Source organism: Mobula hypostoma, chromosome 1, assembly GCF_963921235.1.
Source record: "Mobula hypostoma chromosome 1, sMobHyp1.1, whole genome shotgun sequence".
In the NCBI taxonomy this organism is placed as follows: domain Eukaryota; kingdom Metazoa; phylum Chordata; class Chondrichthyes; order Myliobatiformes; family Myliobatidae; genus Mobula; species Mobula hypostoma.
In genome coordinates this window covers 121,460,582-121,473,670 of record NC_086097.1, presented here as the reverse complement: position 1 = coordinate 121,473,670, position 13,089 = coordinate 121,460,582, and the positions used below count along the sequence as shown (strand labels likewise).

At 39.4% G+C, this 13,089-nt stretch overlaps 1 protein-coding gene across 3 annotated transcripts in view; it reads right to left on the bottom strand.

Annotated features, from left to right (window-relative positions):
- The window catches only part of rttn (rotatin), a 270,714-nt gene that overhangs the window by 216,485 nt on the left and 41,140 nt on the right, over positions 1–13,089 (bottom strand). For all 3 annotated transcript variants that reach the window (XM_063055143.1, XM_063055124.1, XM_063055134.1), the window contains 2 exons: positions 10,530–10,695; positions 4,335–4,522 (listed from right to left, as the gene is read on the bottom strand). In XM_063055143.1, the coding sequence (XP_062911213.1) occupies positions 4,335–4,522; positions 10,530–10,695 (354 nt within the window). The remainder of the gene's footprint in view (positions 1–4,334; positions 4,523–10,529; positions 10,696–13,089) is intronic.

Here is a 13,089-nt window from a genome sequence, read left to right as displayed (position 1 = left end):
TAAAGAACAGTAACTAATCGAGAAAATAACCAGGAATTCTTTTGTTTATTTGGAACTCTATACTGCTTAATTGGGACAGAAGACTGCCGTCGAACAGTTTCTACTAGTGTCAGTCGTGTGCTCTGCATGGCTGTTAAGACATTTCACCATGCTCAGAGCAAACAGTTTTTAAATGGCGTCAGTTGCATGTGCTTGTGTTTAAAAAGTAGTTAGTTGATAGTTGGAGGGAAATAATCAGTAAGACAATTTAGAATTGCTTTGTTCACTATGGTTTCAAGCACTCAGGCTTGGAGATGCCAGAAATGGCCAGGAGCGAAATGAAACAATTTCACTACTTCAAGTTAAGAACTATGAAGAATTGGAAAGCATCAAGAACCATACTGAGTATTACAATGAAAATGAAGATTTGGAGGATGCAACCAGAAGCATTGTATGAAAGCAGTCCATTTTCTGTACTAGGTGTCTTGCTAATTTTGCTCAGTCAAAAGAACACGGCAGAGTGTAGGATGTTTGTCATATCCAACGATGACACTGATACCTGTTTTTAATGTGGAAGAGTCATTGCACTGGGACAGTTCAACTCTCTTCACCTCAGTAGTCCGGGTCTAGTGGTACGAGCAGGCATCACAAACTAGGGTCTTCCTTTCTTGCAGTGGGTAATCATAACTTCTTCTGTGCCTCATCATAAACTTTGCTCCCCACAAAACATTGCAGAACCACATTCTTGGCCGTGGAATCTCACTGTTTCTCTCATCAGCCCAGTACATTGGAGCTCACTTCACCTGCAAGGACAGGCATGTCCCAATCTCACCAGGGTATGAAGCTCATCGACTACCCTCATCTGGTTTATACCACTTGTCAAAGCGTTGTACTGGAGAATGGCCGCTGTCACATGCAAACAGCTACTTGGAGCCACAGGTGGGAGCTGAGTGTCTGGTTGGGTGCAAGGGAGAATGAGCGGCCATAAAATGAACACTACAAGCCCCTCCACCAGAGGTGCTACTCCTCCCTGGACACCCTATACACAGAAGCGTGCAGTGGATGAATTCCTCCCTTGAGGAACTAATACAGCTTTATAGTACTGTAGTAGCATTGGTAATGTTCCAATTTGTTCTGTATTTCATTTAAATACATAATTTGTTACTCAGTTAAATAGTAGTTTGTATTTTTTTTAAAACAACTTTTTAACTATTTCCATGAAACTTCAACTTAATTGGGTCAAAACGCTCTGATCTTGATGTGTTCCCAGTACCACAATCCACTGCCTCAGTGTGTGTGTGTGTGTGTGTGTGTGTGTGTGTGTGTGTGTGTATTTCTCATTGTTAGTCTATAGTTTTTTTTTTAACTATTATGTATTGCAATGTACCGCTGCTGCAAAACAACAAATTTCATGACATATGCCAGTAATATTAAACCTGATACAAACCTATTGAACATGTAAGACCTAGATAGAGTGGATGTGGAGAGACTGTTTCCATTAGCGTGGGAGTCTAGAACCAGGGGGCACAGTTTCGGAATACAAGGACTTCCCTTTCGAACAGAGACAAGGAAGAATTTCTTCAGCCAGAGGGTGGTGGATCTGTGGAATTCATTTCCAAAGACGGCTGTGGAGGCAAGTTATTGGGTATATTTAAAGCGCAGGTCAATAGGTTCTTGATTAAGAGTGTCAAAGGTTATAGGGAGAAGGCAGAAGAAAGGGGTTGAGATAGATAATAAGTCAGCCATGATAGAATGAATGGTGGAGCAAAGACTCAAACCAAATGGCTAGATCTGCTCCTATATCTTATGGTCTTAAATATATATTTTATTACAGTAATTTTAGAATTAAATCTACTTAATCTGCTCTTAAAAACCTCTGATATGACCTGTACAAAAAGGACAGGCAAGACCTGAACTTGAGGGGGACCAATATCCTTCAGGTTTGCTAGAGCTGTTGGGGAGGGTTTAAACTAATTTGGTAGGAAACCAGAGTAATAAGGCTGAGTATAGGTCAGCTGCTATACAAGTAGATGCACTGTGTGAGGATGGACAGGTAAATGACAGGGAAACATTGCAGTCAGTGGGATGATTTGAAATGCAAAATGGGGACAAAATCCATAAGGATGATGAGTACAGGACTGAAGGTGTTATATTTGAAATCACTCAGTATATGGAATAAGGTAGAAAATCTTGTAGCACATTTAGAGATTGGCAGGTATGACACTGTGGGCATCGCATGGCCAAAAGAAAAACATAGTTGGGAGCTTAACATCCAAGGATACATATTGTATTGAAAGGACAGACTGGTAGAGTGAGAGGGTGGGATGGCCCTGTTGGTAGAAAAAATATGAAATCAAATCCTTAAAAAGAGGTGACATAGGATCAAAAGATGCAGAATCTTGTAGGTGGTGTAAAGAATCAGCAAGGGTAAAAAGACCCTGATGTGAGTTAGGTACAGGCCTCCAAACTACAACAATGAGGCAGGGTGCAAATTATAAAGGGAGATAGAAAAGGCATGTGAAAAGGGCAATGTTACAACAGTCATGGGGGATTTCAATGTGCAGATAGATTTGGAAAATCAGGTTGGTGTTGGATTCCAAGAGAAGGTATTTGTAGAATGTGTATGAGATGGCTTTTTAGAGCAGCTTGTAGTTGAGTCCACAAGGAAAAAGGCAATTCTGGATTGGGTGTTGTGTAGTGAACCAGATTTGATTAGGGAGGATAAGGTAAAGAAACCCTTAAGAGACAGTGATCATAACATGATCGAATTCACCCTGCAAATTGAGAGGGAGAAGATAAAGTCAGATATATCATTATTATCGTGCAGTAAAGGGAATTATAGATGCATGAGATAGAAGCTGGCAGAAGTGGATTGGAGGGGACAGTAGCAGAGATGACAGTAGAACAGCAATGGCTGGAGCTACTGAGGACAATTCGGAAGACACAGGATAGATACATCGCAAAGATGAAGGAGTATTCTAAAGGGAGGATGAGGCAACCTTAGCTGGCAAGGGAAGTCAAAAACAGCATGAAAGCAAATGAGAGAGCATATAATATAGCAAAAATTAGTGGACCCTCGTCATGGGCCTTACACTTCGAAAACCTTCACTGGACTTTGTGTAACTGTCATGCTATATTCTGCATTCAGTTTTATTTTCCTTTTATGCTACTATGATGTACATACAGATTAAATGATCTGTCTAGGCGGCATGCAAACAAAGCTTTTCACTGCATTTTGGTACTTGACAATAATAAACCAATTATCCAAATGCCTGTGCACAATGCTGTATATCAATCATCAGATAATAAGGATGCATAACAGGAAAAATTTCAATATTTCTTGAATCATTATTAGCTTCATTTTCCTTTTGAATAATACCAGCCCAACAGTTATCAATTAATAAGAATATTACTGTGGCAATACATTCCCTTTAGAACATAGAACAGTACAGGCCCTTCAGCCTACAATGTGGTGCTGGCCTTTTAACATACTGTAAGACCATTCTCACCCTTCCCTCCTACATTGTCCTCCATTTTTCTTTCACCCATTGGCCATTTGTCTCTTAAATGGCCCTAATGTATCTGACTCTACTACCACTCCTAGTAGCAGGTTCCAGGCACCCACCACTTTCTGTGTAAAAACATTACCTTTGACATCACCATTATACTTTCCTCAAATCACCTTAAAATTATGCACCCTCATATTAGCCATTTCCATAAGACCAAAAGACACAGGACCTAATTCTGCTCTTTCGGCTTAACCATTCCACCATGACTGATTTATCATCCCTCTCAATCCCTTCTCTAGCACTTTCATATTTCTGCCCTGGGAAAAAGTCTCTGACTGTCCACTCAGTCTATGCCTCTTATCATCATATGTACCTCGTGTATTTATGGGTCAAAGTCACAAATGTATTTAACTTCAATGCAATAAATAAACATTTCAGTAAGTTTCAAAATGCACTTTCAAATTCACTAGCATAAACGAAATGCAGAAATGAATTCCAGTTTCCACATAACAAAATACCACACAACCAACATCAGTATAAGCTCCATTCCACAACTGCACATATTTTCATGTTTTGTTGAGAGAATCCATTATAAATATAGGGACAGGAGCACTCAATTTCAGCCAAGTTTAATTCCAGGAACTGAGCAATGCTGTTTTACTACACAAAGCTATCAAGTCCTGCATGTTCTTTTTTATAAAAGGTACTGAAACAGTTTCTATCATCAGTGCTCTTAAGTCTATCTTTCATCATTAAGCATACCCTGGTTCATAGACCAAGTTGGAAAGAAAAGCAACAGAGATATACAATCTGATTAAAACCCGAAGTTTCCACCAGACTGCTTACCTGTTTTGAGCAAAGGTACTGCATGTTCCAGGAGAGTTACACAGAACTGTGGAAGACTAAGCTGCTGGAACTGAAGTTCCAAGGAATTCTCACTTTCCATCTCAGGCAGATCCAACTGGGTCAAGTCAGCCACCGAATGCTTAGACACTGAACTTCTGCTGTTGGGAAATCCTTGAGAACTACTTCCACTGAGATTGAATTTAAAAAGAGAAATGACATGAAAACACATATCAACACATATTCAACAAAATTTCAACAGAAAGCACTGAAGATCAGACCGCTAAATCATTGACGGTGTGGCACACTTCTGCAATGTCTCTAACAGAATTCTATTTCTTACTATCATACAAAATGCTTTGAATGAGACAGAAATTTTATCTTGAAAAATGCTATCTTTCATATGCATGAAGTGAATTGGTAATGGTTACAATTGCTAAAACTATCAGAGACACTATTGCACTGATTCTTTGTGCCAATACTGCTCCAAAATTATCAACAGAGAAATGGTGTAACTGGTCTGTGATTATTGAACTGAGGCAATTTGACTGCTTGGACATCTACTAACAATTTTAAACATCCCTAAATCAGTTTCTGCACTTTCCAAAGCTGTACATTTTTTAAATATTAGTTTTATTACCAAAGAAATGAATGGCTTACAATTTGGAAAATTCACATTAAAACAATCCCTGGCTACTAAATTATTTTGCTTCAAGTTTCCACAGAGTGCATAATTCTGTCAGGGCAACTGCAGAGGGCACCAACCACAATCCACCTTCCCCTGCTGATTTGTGGAGGTGTATAATCTTGTGAACACTTGCCACTGTATTTGTCAGGTCATCAAGGACAAAAGAAAGATTATTTTAACTTTGAATGCATTTTAATGCACTTAACTTTTAACGCATTTAACTCTGAACCTAAGCACGCATAACAATGAAAACATGATACTTTATACTTTATTGTCGCCAAACAATTGATACTAGAACGTACAATCATCAGAGCGATATTTGATTCTGCGCTTCCCGCTCCCTGGATTACAAATCGCTAGTAAATATTAGAAATTTAAATTATAAATCATAAATAGAAAATAGAAAAATTGAAAGTAAGGTAGTGCAAAAAAACTGAGAGGCAGGTCCGGATATTTGGAGGGTACGGCGCAGATCTGGTTCAGGATCCGTTCAGCAGTCTTGTCACAGTTGGAAAGAAGCTGTTCCCAAATCTAGCCGTACGAGTCTTCAAGCTCCTGAGCTTTCTGGAGGGAAGAGGGATGAAAAGCGTGTTGGCTGGGTGGGTTGTGTCCTTGATTATCCTGGCAGCACTGCTCCGACAGTGTGTGGTGTAAAGTGAGTCCAAGGATGGAAGATTGGTTTGTGTGATGTGCTGCGCCGTGTTCACGATCTTCTGCAGCCTCTTCCGGTCTTGGACAGGACAACTTCCATACCAGGTTGTGATGTACCCTAGAAGAATGCTTTCTACGGTGCATCTATAAAAATTAGATTCACAATTTAAGACAATAAGACATGGGAGCAGAATTAGGACATTCAGGAATGCACATCACTGAGGAACTCTCCTGGTCCGTCAACACAACCTCAATAGTAGGGAAGGCACAAAGGTGACTACAATACCAGCAGTGCTTAAGGAGAGCTAATCTTCTCCAAAAACTGTTGGCCAACTTTTACCGATGTGCGACAGACAGCATACTCACATACGGCATGACAGTGTGCTGCTACACCTGCCACAAGACAAATCACAAAGCACTCCAGCAGGTGATTAGGATGGCTCAGCATATCAATGGGTCTCAACTACTGGACCTTGAGACAATCTATAACTCTTGATGCCTATGGCGGGCTCTTCACATCATTAAAGACCCATCTCATTCTGGACATTGCTATCTGGTAGGAGTTACAGAAACCACCTAGCCAAGACTGAAAACAGTTTCTTCCGGAATAATGTTACATCCCAGCTTACCAGTAGCCTTTGAGCTTCACAGACTATCGAAGTCACTCGTTGCATTCAAGTATAGGATTTTTTTTAAATTAAGCCGTACCATATGCATCGTAAATATCTGTGTTGCATGGACTGCAGCAGCATCACAATCTCGTTGGCCTAAACAATGACAACAAAGTTCTATTGTATCCTATTCTCTGCTCCAAGTTTGGTCTCACTACAGCCCTGCATTTTGGCAGCATATACTCCTACTCATATATTCTAAGCTCATTGCAATAAAGGCAGACATACCTTCAAACTGCTTGCTATGACTATATGAAAGTTTTCTGCATTTTCTTCCATTGTAATTCTAGATGCTTCTGTTCACCATTTTTAAAATTAATTTAATATTACTATTGCTTCCATTCTTGACATCTCTCCCGCAGCTCAACTTTCTCATGTAGATCTATATTGTTAGTAAACTTTGTTATCGTACACTTTGTCAACAAATCAAATTACCAATACGAAATGTAAATCTTCAAGGGCTTAGCTTTGATCCTTGTGGTAAGAACATATTTATACATGTGAACACTCAATGTTTTACGAACAGCTTCTTGCCCTCTGCCCTCAGATTTCTCACTATTTTTGTTCTCTTTTTGCACTTTTAATTTAAATTTTCTTAATATACAATTTATACTTTGTTATGTATTGCACTGTACTGCTGCTACAAAGCCACAAATTTTATGACATATGTCAGTGATTTTAAAGGCCATTGTGATTCTGAAATGCTCCAGGATTTATCCACTGTAAGTGGTCAGAAAATGTTAACATCAGATAGACTATTAAGAACATGTCAAATGTAATTTCAAGTGCCTGAAGATACAGATTAATTTTGTAACTGACAATGTATGAGAAGTCAAATTGTCATTTTGCAACTGTTCCTTGTTCCTTGCAAAAGGTTGTTACAATAGATACAGATTAGAGGCAGCTACTTATTATGGGGTTTAAAAGAAAAAGAAAGGTGCACTTCACTTATTCTATTGTAAACTTAAAATGATGTGTGCAATAAAGAAATACTTTATTAAACATTGTCTGGTTAAACACCAACAAGCCAAGTGTTGTGTCTGTTCATCTAATAATAATCTTGATTCATAAGATGATAGTTTTAATTTCCACTCCAAAAGCTTGAGCACAAGATCAGGGATAACACTTCTGTATAGCTGTACAGAGCCAAATGCTGCACTGTCAAAGGTACCATATTTTCACTGAAATATTAAATCAAGACCCATCTGTCCTCCCAGCTGGACATGAAAAATCCCACAGTATCAATTCAAAGAGCAGCAACTGAGTTTCACACACAAAATGCTAGAGGAACTCAGCAGGTCAGGCAGTCAAGTTTTCAGGCCAAAACTCTTCATCAGGACTGGCAAGGAAGAGGAAAAAAACAGTATAAGATGGTGGGATGGGGAGGGGAAAGAGTACAAACTAGAAGGTGATAAATGAAACCAGGTGGGTGGGGGGAATGAAGTGAGAAAATGAAAGCTAGGAGCTACCACAGCAACTGGGTTTCCCTTGTGATCTTAACACTGTTTAGATATCAAACAATAAAAATAGAAATTATGATCACATTGGGACCTTGCTGTGTACAAATCAACTATTCACTAAAGCACAAAACTACTTCAAAAGCTATAAACCTGAGGTTCCTGAGATTGTGAAAGTGCTCCACAAGTTTCTTTCCTTCACTTTCTGTGCAAACTTTCAATAATCAGCCTCAACTGCAGATTCTTAAGGAATCTACACATGGACCAATGCAACTCATCTTCATTTCACACACCTATAGTAATTCAATCACTCAAGTAAAGTACAATGTTCCCCTAAGGGGTTGTCTTCACATGGCTGTAGAATATTCACATATTCTGAGGGGCTTCCAGACCTCAGTCCTGCACACATTGCCACTTGCTGATCACAATGGGACTTAATCCAGGATGTTAGGGTGGATTCCCTTAATGGAGAATGCCTGTGCCTGACTTTGTTTAACATGGAGAGGCTGATGCACGAGTAATCACCACACGGTCCTCAACAGATTGGGGTCAGAGTCCAGTGGTATAGAATTCAAGATGACGAGGGACCCTTCACTACTGCAGCCTTCCTCCGCCTTCAGTCATTCTGAGGTTGCATCACCTTCAGCCAGCTCCAACTTTGAGGTCTTGCTTGGATCGCTCTTGCTCGAAACCTTCCCTTTGACTTTACCACTGTGAGTGAACCAACAGGAGCTAAGCAACAGATGGCTCAACTCCAGATGGCATCACTCTCATGATATCAGAAACTCACACACCAGGCACAAGGTGGCTTGCCATTACAAATCGAGCAAATGTTTGGTAAAAGTTGACTGGTAGCCAACAGAATGCTGGGGCAAGGGAAGGTGCAACGAGATAATTTGATTTGGTTTTTATAACTTGTCTGTCTCCCTGGCTTCCTCACTCCAAGGCTACAAGTAATTTCTAACATCTCTCAAAGTAGGAAAATAAATCCATCTGATTTCCCTATGTATTCTGAACCCAATAGATCTTTAAATTGTTACACTCAGGTGATTAAAATTACAGTGGAAAATTTGCCCAAGTTCCAATAGAAGTTTGAAAACTTCGGTTAGATCATGTCCATCTTTAGATTCCTGATATTCTAAATTGGATCCACTATGCAATTTGTTTCCTTTCAAAGACAATAATCCCCCTTAAGGATCAGGTGTCCAATACGGCACCCAATATTCTAGGTAGGAGCTATACTGTATACTTTCTACCTTAATATCTAATTTGGTATCCCATTCTTCTTTACCTTTTATTAAAGTTAGAGCTGAATTATATCACTTGTCAATTAATTTACAGTACTGTACTGATGTGCCAGTCTAGTTTCATGACTCAAATCCTACCTGTCAATTTAGTGAAGATGGAACCTGAGCATGGACGGTAGAGCAGGTTGTATGAGCTGAATAACCTCATTATGTTTCTCATTCTACAAGCTCATGAATCAGTGAAGGCTGACTTAGGACTGAAATGTTCTGTAATAAATTTCTTTTGCACTTCAAAGAATACTGCCACGCTTTCCATCGCCTCTTTTCTGTCAATGCAGGAAATTATACTGAGAATGAATTGCCCCATAGCTAAATACAATAAAATGCCAATCTTTAATGTTCAAATCGAAAAAAGGATAGGATTTACCTCAGTGGAGAACATGGCTCATTACCAAAAGCAAACATCCTAAACTTAGCCATAGAAAATCATCAATCTCAGACAGCTTTCCTCCGCAAAGAAAAGGGAAAAGAAAGAAAACTGAGTAGTTGAAATGAGAAATAAAAACAGAACATATCAGATAAATAGATAATCACTCAACATCCATTAGGAGAATGAAGTGTTTTCCAGGAATGGACTTTTCATAAGAAATGATGGAAGAATCAATATTTGAAATGGCCATTTAGATTTTGTCTTCATGCATTATGCATTTACAGTATTTTCTGCCTTTTTTTATTTAAGTCCATTTAAAGAAACCTCCACTAGTTCTTTCTTTAATTTTCAATCAAAAACTTTAAAAATCACAAAATATTTTGAAAATAGTTACAAATGGATTTGCAATTTAAAGTGCATCATATTCTGAATAACTACAATGCTGTTACATGGGACAGTCGGCATGGCTTTGTGTAGGGCAGGCCATACCTTGCAAAGCTGATCAAGTTTGTTGTAGAGTTAACAAATCAGCTTGATGAGGGTAAGGCACTAGGCATTATCTACATGTGCTCTAGTAAGGCATTTGATAAGGCCCCTCTTAGATTATTTCAAAAGATAAAGGTACATGAGATTCAGGTGAATTACAAGTTTGGATTCAGAACTGGCTTGCCCATAAGAGACACACAGTAGGAGTGGAAAGACGTTACTGTTGGTTATTCTCATTGGAAAGCAAAGACTAATTGTATTCTGTAAGGATGACAGTGAGGGGGTTAGGGATTGCTATTGTTAGTATTTTTTCCTGTAGGGCAGAGGTGGGGATTTGATACTATAGTTGCTGATATTTTTTGCGGGGGAGTGTGTGGGGGATTTTGGGGTTAAAGAGTTTTGTTCCTTTTCTATTTCGTGCTGGGAGGGGCAGTTGATACTTTTTCTTTCATCAACTCCCATGGTCTTTCTGTATTTCATGGCTATCTGGAGAAGACAAATATCAAAGTTGTATTGTAAATGCATACATTGATAATAAAATGAACCTTACGACTAATATTTCACTTACCTTGAAGATACTGCATCACCATCTTGTCCATCTCCTCTGGGACGCTGTACTGTTCGTCCAATCACTGATGGTCTAGGACTAGTACTCCTAGGTGATGGATTTTGGGAAACATGCATCCCGTGTGCTTCCTGGGAATAAGTCAATGAGGAGTTCTGGGAAATTAAGTCTAAAGGAATAAAAGTGAATATAATGGATTTTTTTTTCTGATATTAATTAAATGACTCTTCAAAACAAGGATTACACATTGTTAATGATGTATCAATTTGATATAAAGAGTTTCCATCTCCTGAAAGTTTAGTGTCTGCCACAATTCAGTGTAGGAACATTGCTATCTCACTAAATATTGCTAAAGATAGAACCAGACCTGATATAACTGGTATGTGAATGCCTTGGTAGTAATGGCCCACTGCACACCACCAATAGTTTTTAAAATGGTAAAGTGCAGGCCTTTTTTCAATACTATGCAAAAGTCTTAGGCATATATACACACAAACATACATATATATGTATGAGGAAGAGCGCCAAGGGCTGAGGGCGGCGAGGGTGTAGACACATCCAGCCCTGCGACACCAGGCAAGGTAATTTGATTCCAAACAATTGGTTTATTGATCATTGCAGAATGTCTCTCAGGAGTTTCCTGCTCCATTCTCTCTCCCTTCCCCTTTTCCTAACCATGATTCCTCTCTCCCTGCCCCCTTCCTACTGTTGTCCACAACAGAGAGCCATATTAGAATCAGGTTTATCATGACTCATGCATGTCATAAAATTTGTTGGATTTCACATAGCTTTTTTGACAATGATCAACAGAAAAGACTCTTCAATGTCAAAGTGAAAACAAATTCCTACAAATTGTTCTAAATTTATTAAAATTATTAACACAAAATAATTGATTGCACAATTACTCACCCCCTTCAAGTCCGTGTTTAGTCAATGCTCCTTTGGCAACAAGTACAGCCTTGAGTCTGTGTGGATAGGTCTCTTTCAGCTTTGCACATCTAGACACTACAGTTTTTCCCACACTATTCTTTACAAAAACTACTCAAACTCTGTCAGATTGCATGGAGATCGTGAGTGAACAGCCCTTTTTAAGTGTAACCACAAATTCTTAATTGTATTGGGATCTGGAATCTGATTTGGCCACTCCAGGACATTAATTTTGTTATTTTTAAGCCATTCCTGTGTAGCTTTGGCTCTATTGACTTGCTGGAAAACAAATCTTCTCCCTAGTTGCGGTTCTCTTGCAGACTGCATCTGGTTTTCCTCCAGGATTTCCCTGTATTTTGCTGCATTCATTTTACCATCTACCTTCACAAGCCTTCCAGGGCCTGCTGCATGAAGCATGATGCAGCCACCATCATGTTTCATGGAAGGGATGGTATGTTTTGATGATGTGCAGTGTTTGGCTTATGCCAAAGACAGCATCTAGTCTGATGGCTAAAAAGGCCATTTTGGTTTCATCAGACCATAGAACCTTCCTCCAGCTGACTTGAGTCTCCCACATGCCTCCCACAAACTCTAGCCAAGATTTCATCTGAGTTTTTTTTTCCAGCAGTGGCTTTCTCCTTGTCTCTCTCCCATAAAGCTGCGGCTGGTGAAGTAGTTGTTATATGTGCAGTCTCTCCCAGCCAAGCCACTGAAGCTTGTAACTCCCCCAGAGTTGTCATAGGTCTCTTGGTGGCCTCCCTCACTAGTTCCCTTCTTGCACGGTTACTCAGCTTTTGAGGACAGCCTGCTCTAGGCAGATTTACAGCTGGGCGATATTCTTTCCCTTCTTGATGATTGACTTAACAGTACTTAGGGGATATTTAGTGACTTGAAAATTTTCTTGTATCCATCTCCTAAATTGTGCTTTTCAACAACCTTTTCACAGATATGCTTGGAGTGTTCTTTTGTCTTCACTTCGTCAGGTTACTGACTCACCAGCAGTTGTACATTCCAGATACAGGTGTATTTTACTACAATCAGTTGAAACACCTTAATTGCACACAGGTCTCCTAAAACAGATCTGCACTGAAACAATTGTCTCCACCAGTGATGATTTAATGTGTCATATTAAAGGGGGTGAATATTTATACAATCAATTATTTTGTGCGTTATATTTGTAATTAATTTAGATCACTTTGTAGTGGTATGTTTTCACTTTGACATAAAAGTCTTTTTCCTGTTTATCAGTGTCAAAACAGCCAAATTAAATCCATGATTCAATGTTGTAAAACAATAAAACATGAAAACTTCCAAGGGGGGTTTAATACTATTTATAGGCACTGTATGCGTCCAAGACTTTTGCATAGTACTGCATCCCACCCTCCGCCGGTGCTAGTGCTGGGAAACCCCTGCAGGAGCTCTAGAGCACCATCTGCAACCTTGAAGCTATTCCCCCTTTTAGTTTCTTCATTGCTTCTGGTGACTTCAATCGTGCCAACTTAAAACAGTCCTGTGCCAACTTAAAGCAGTCCTGACAAAGTTTTACCAGCATGTCAATTTCGCAACCAGTGTTCGTCGAACCTACAAGGCTGTACCTCGACCCCTGACCTTGGCTACTCAGAACACATATTTTGCC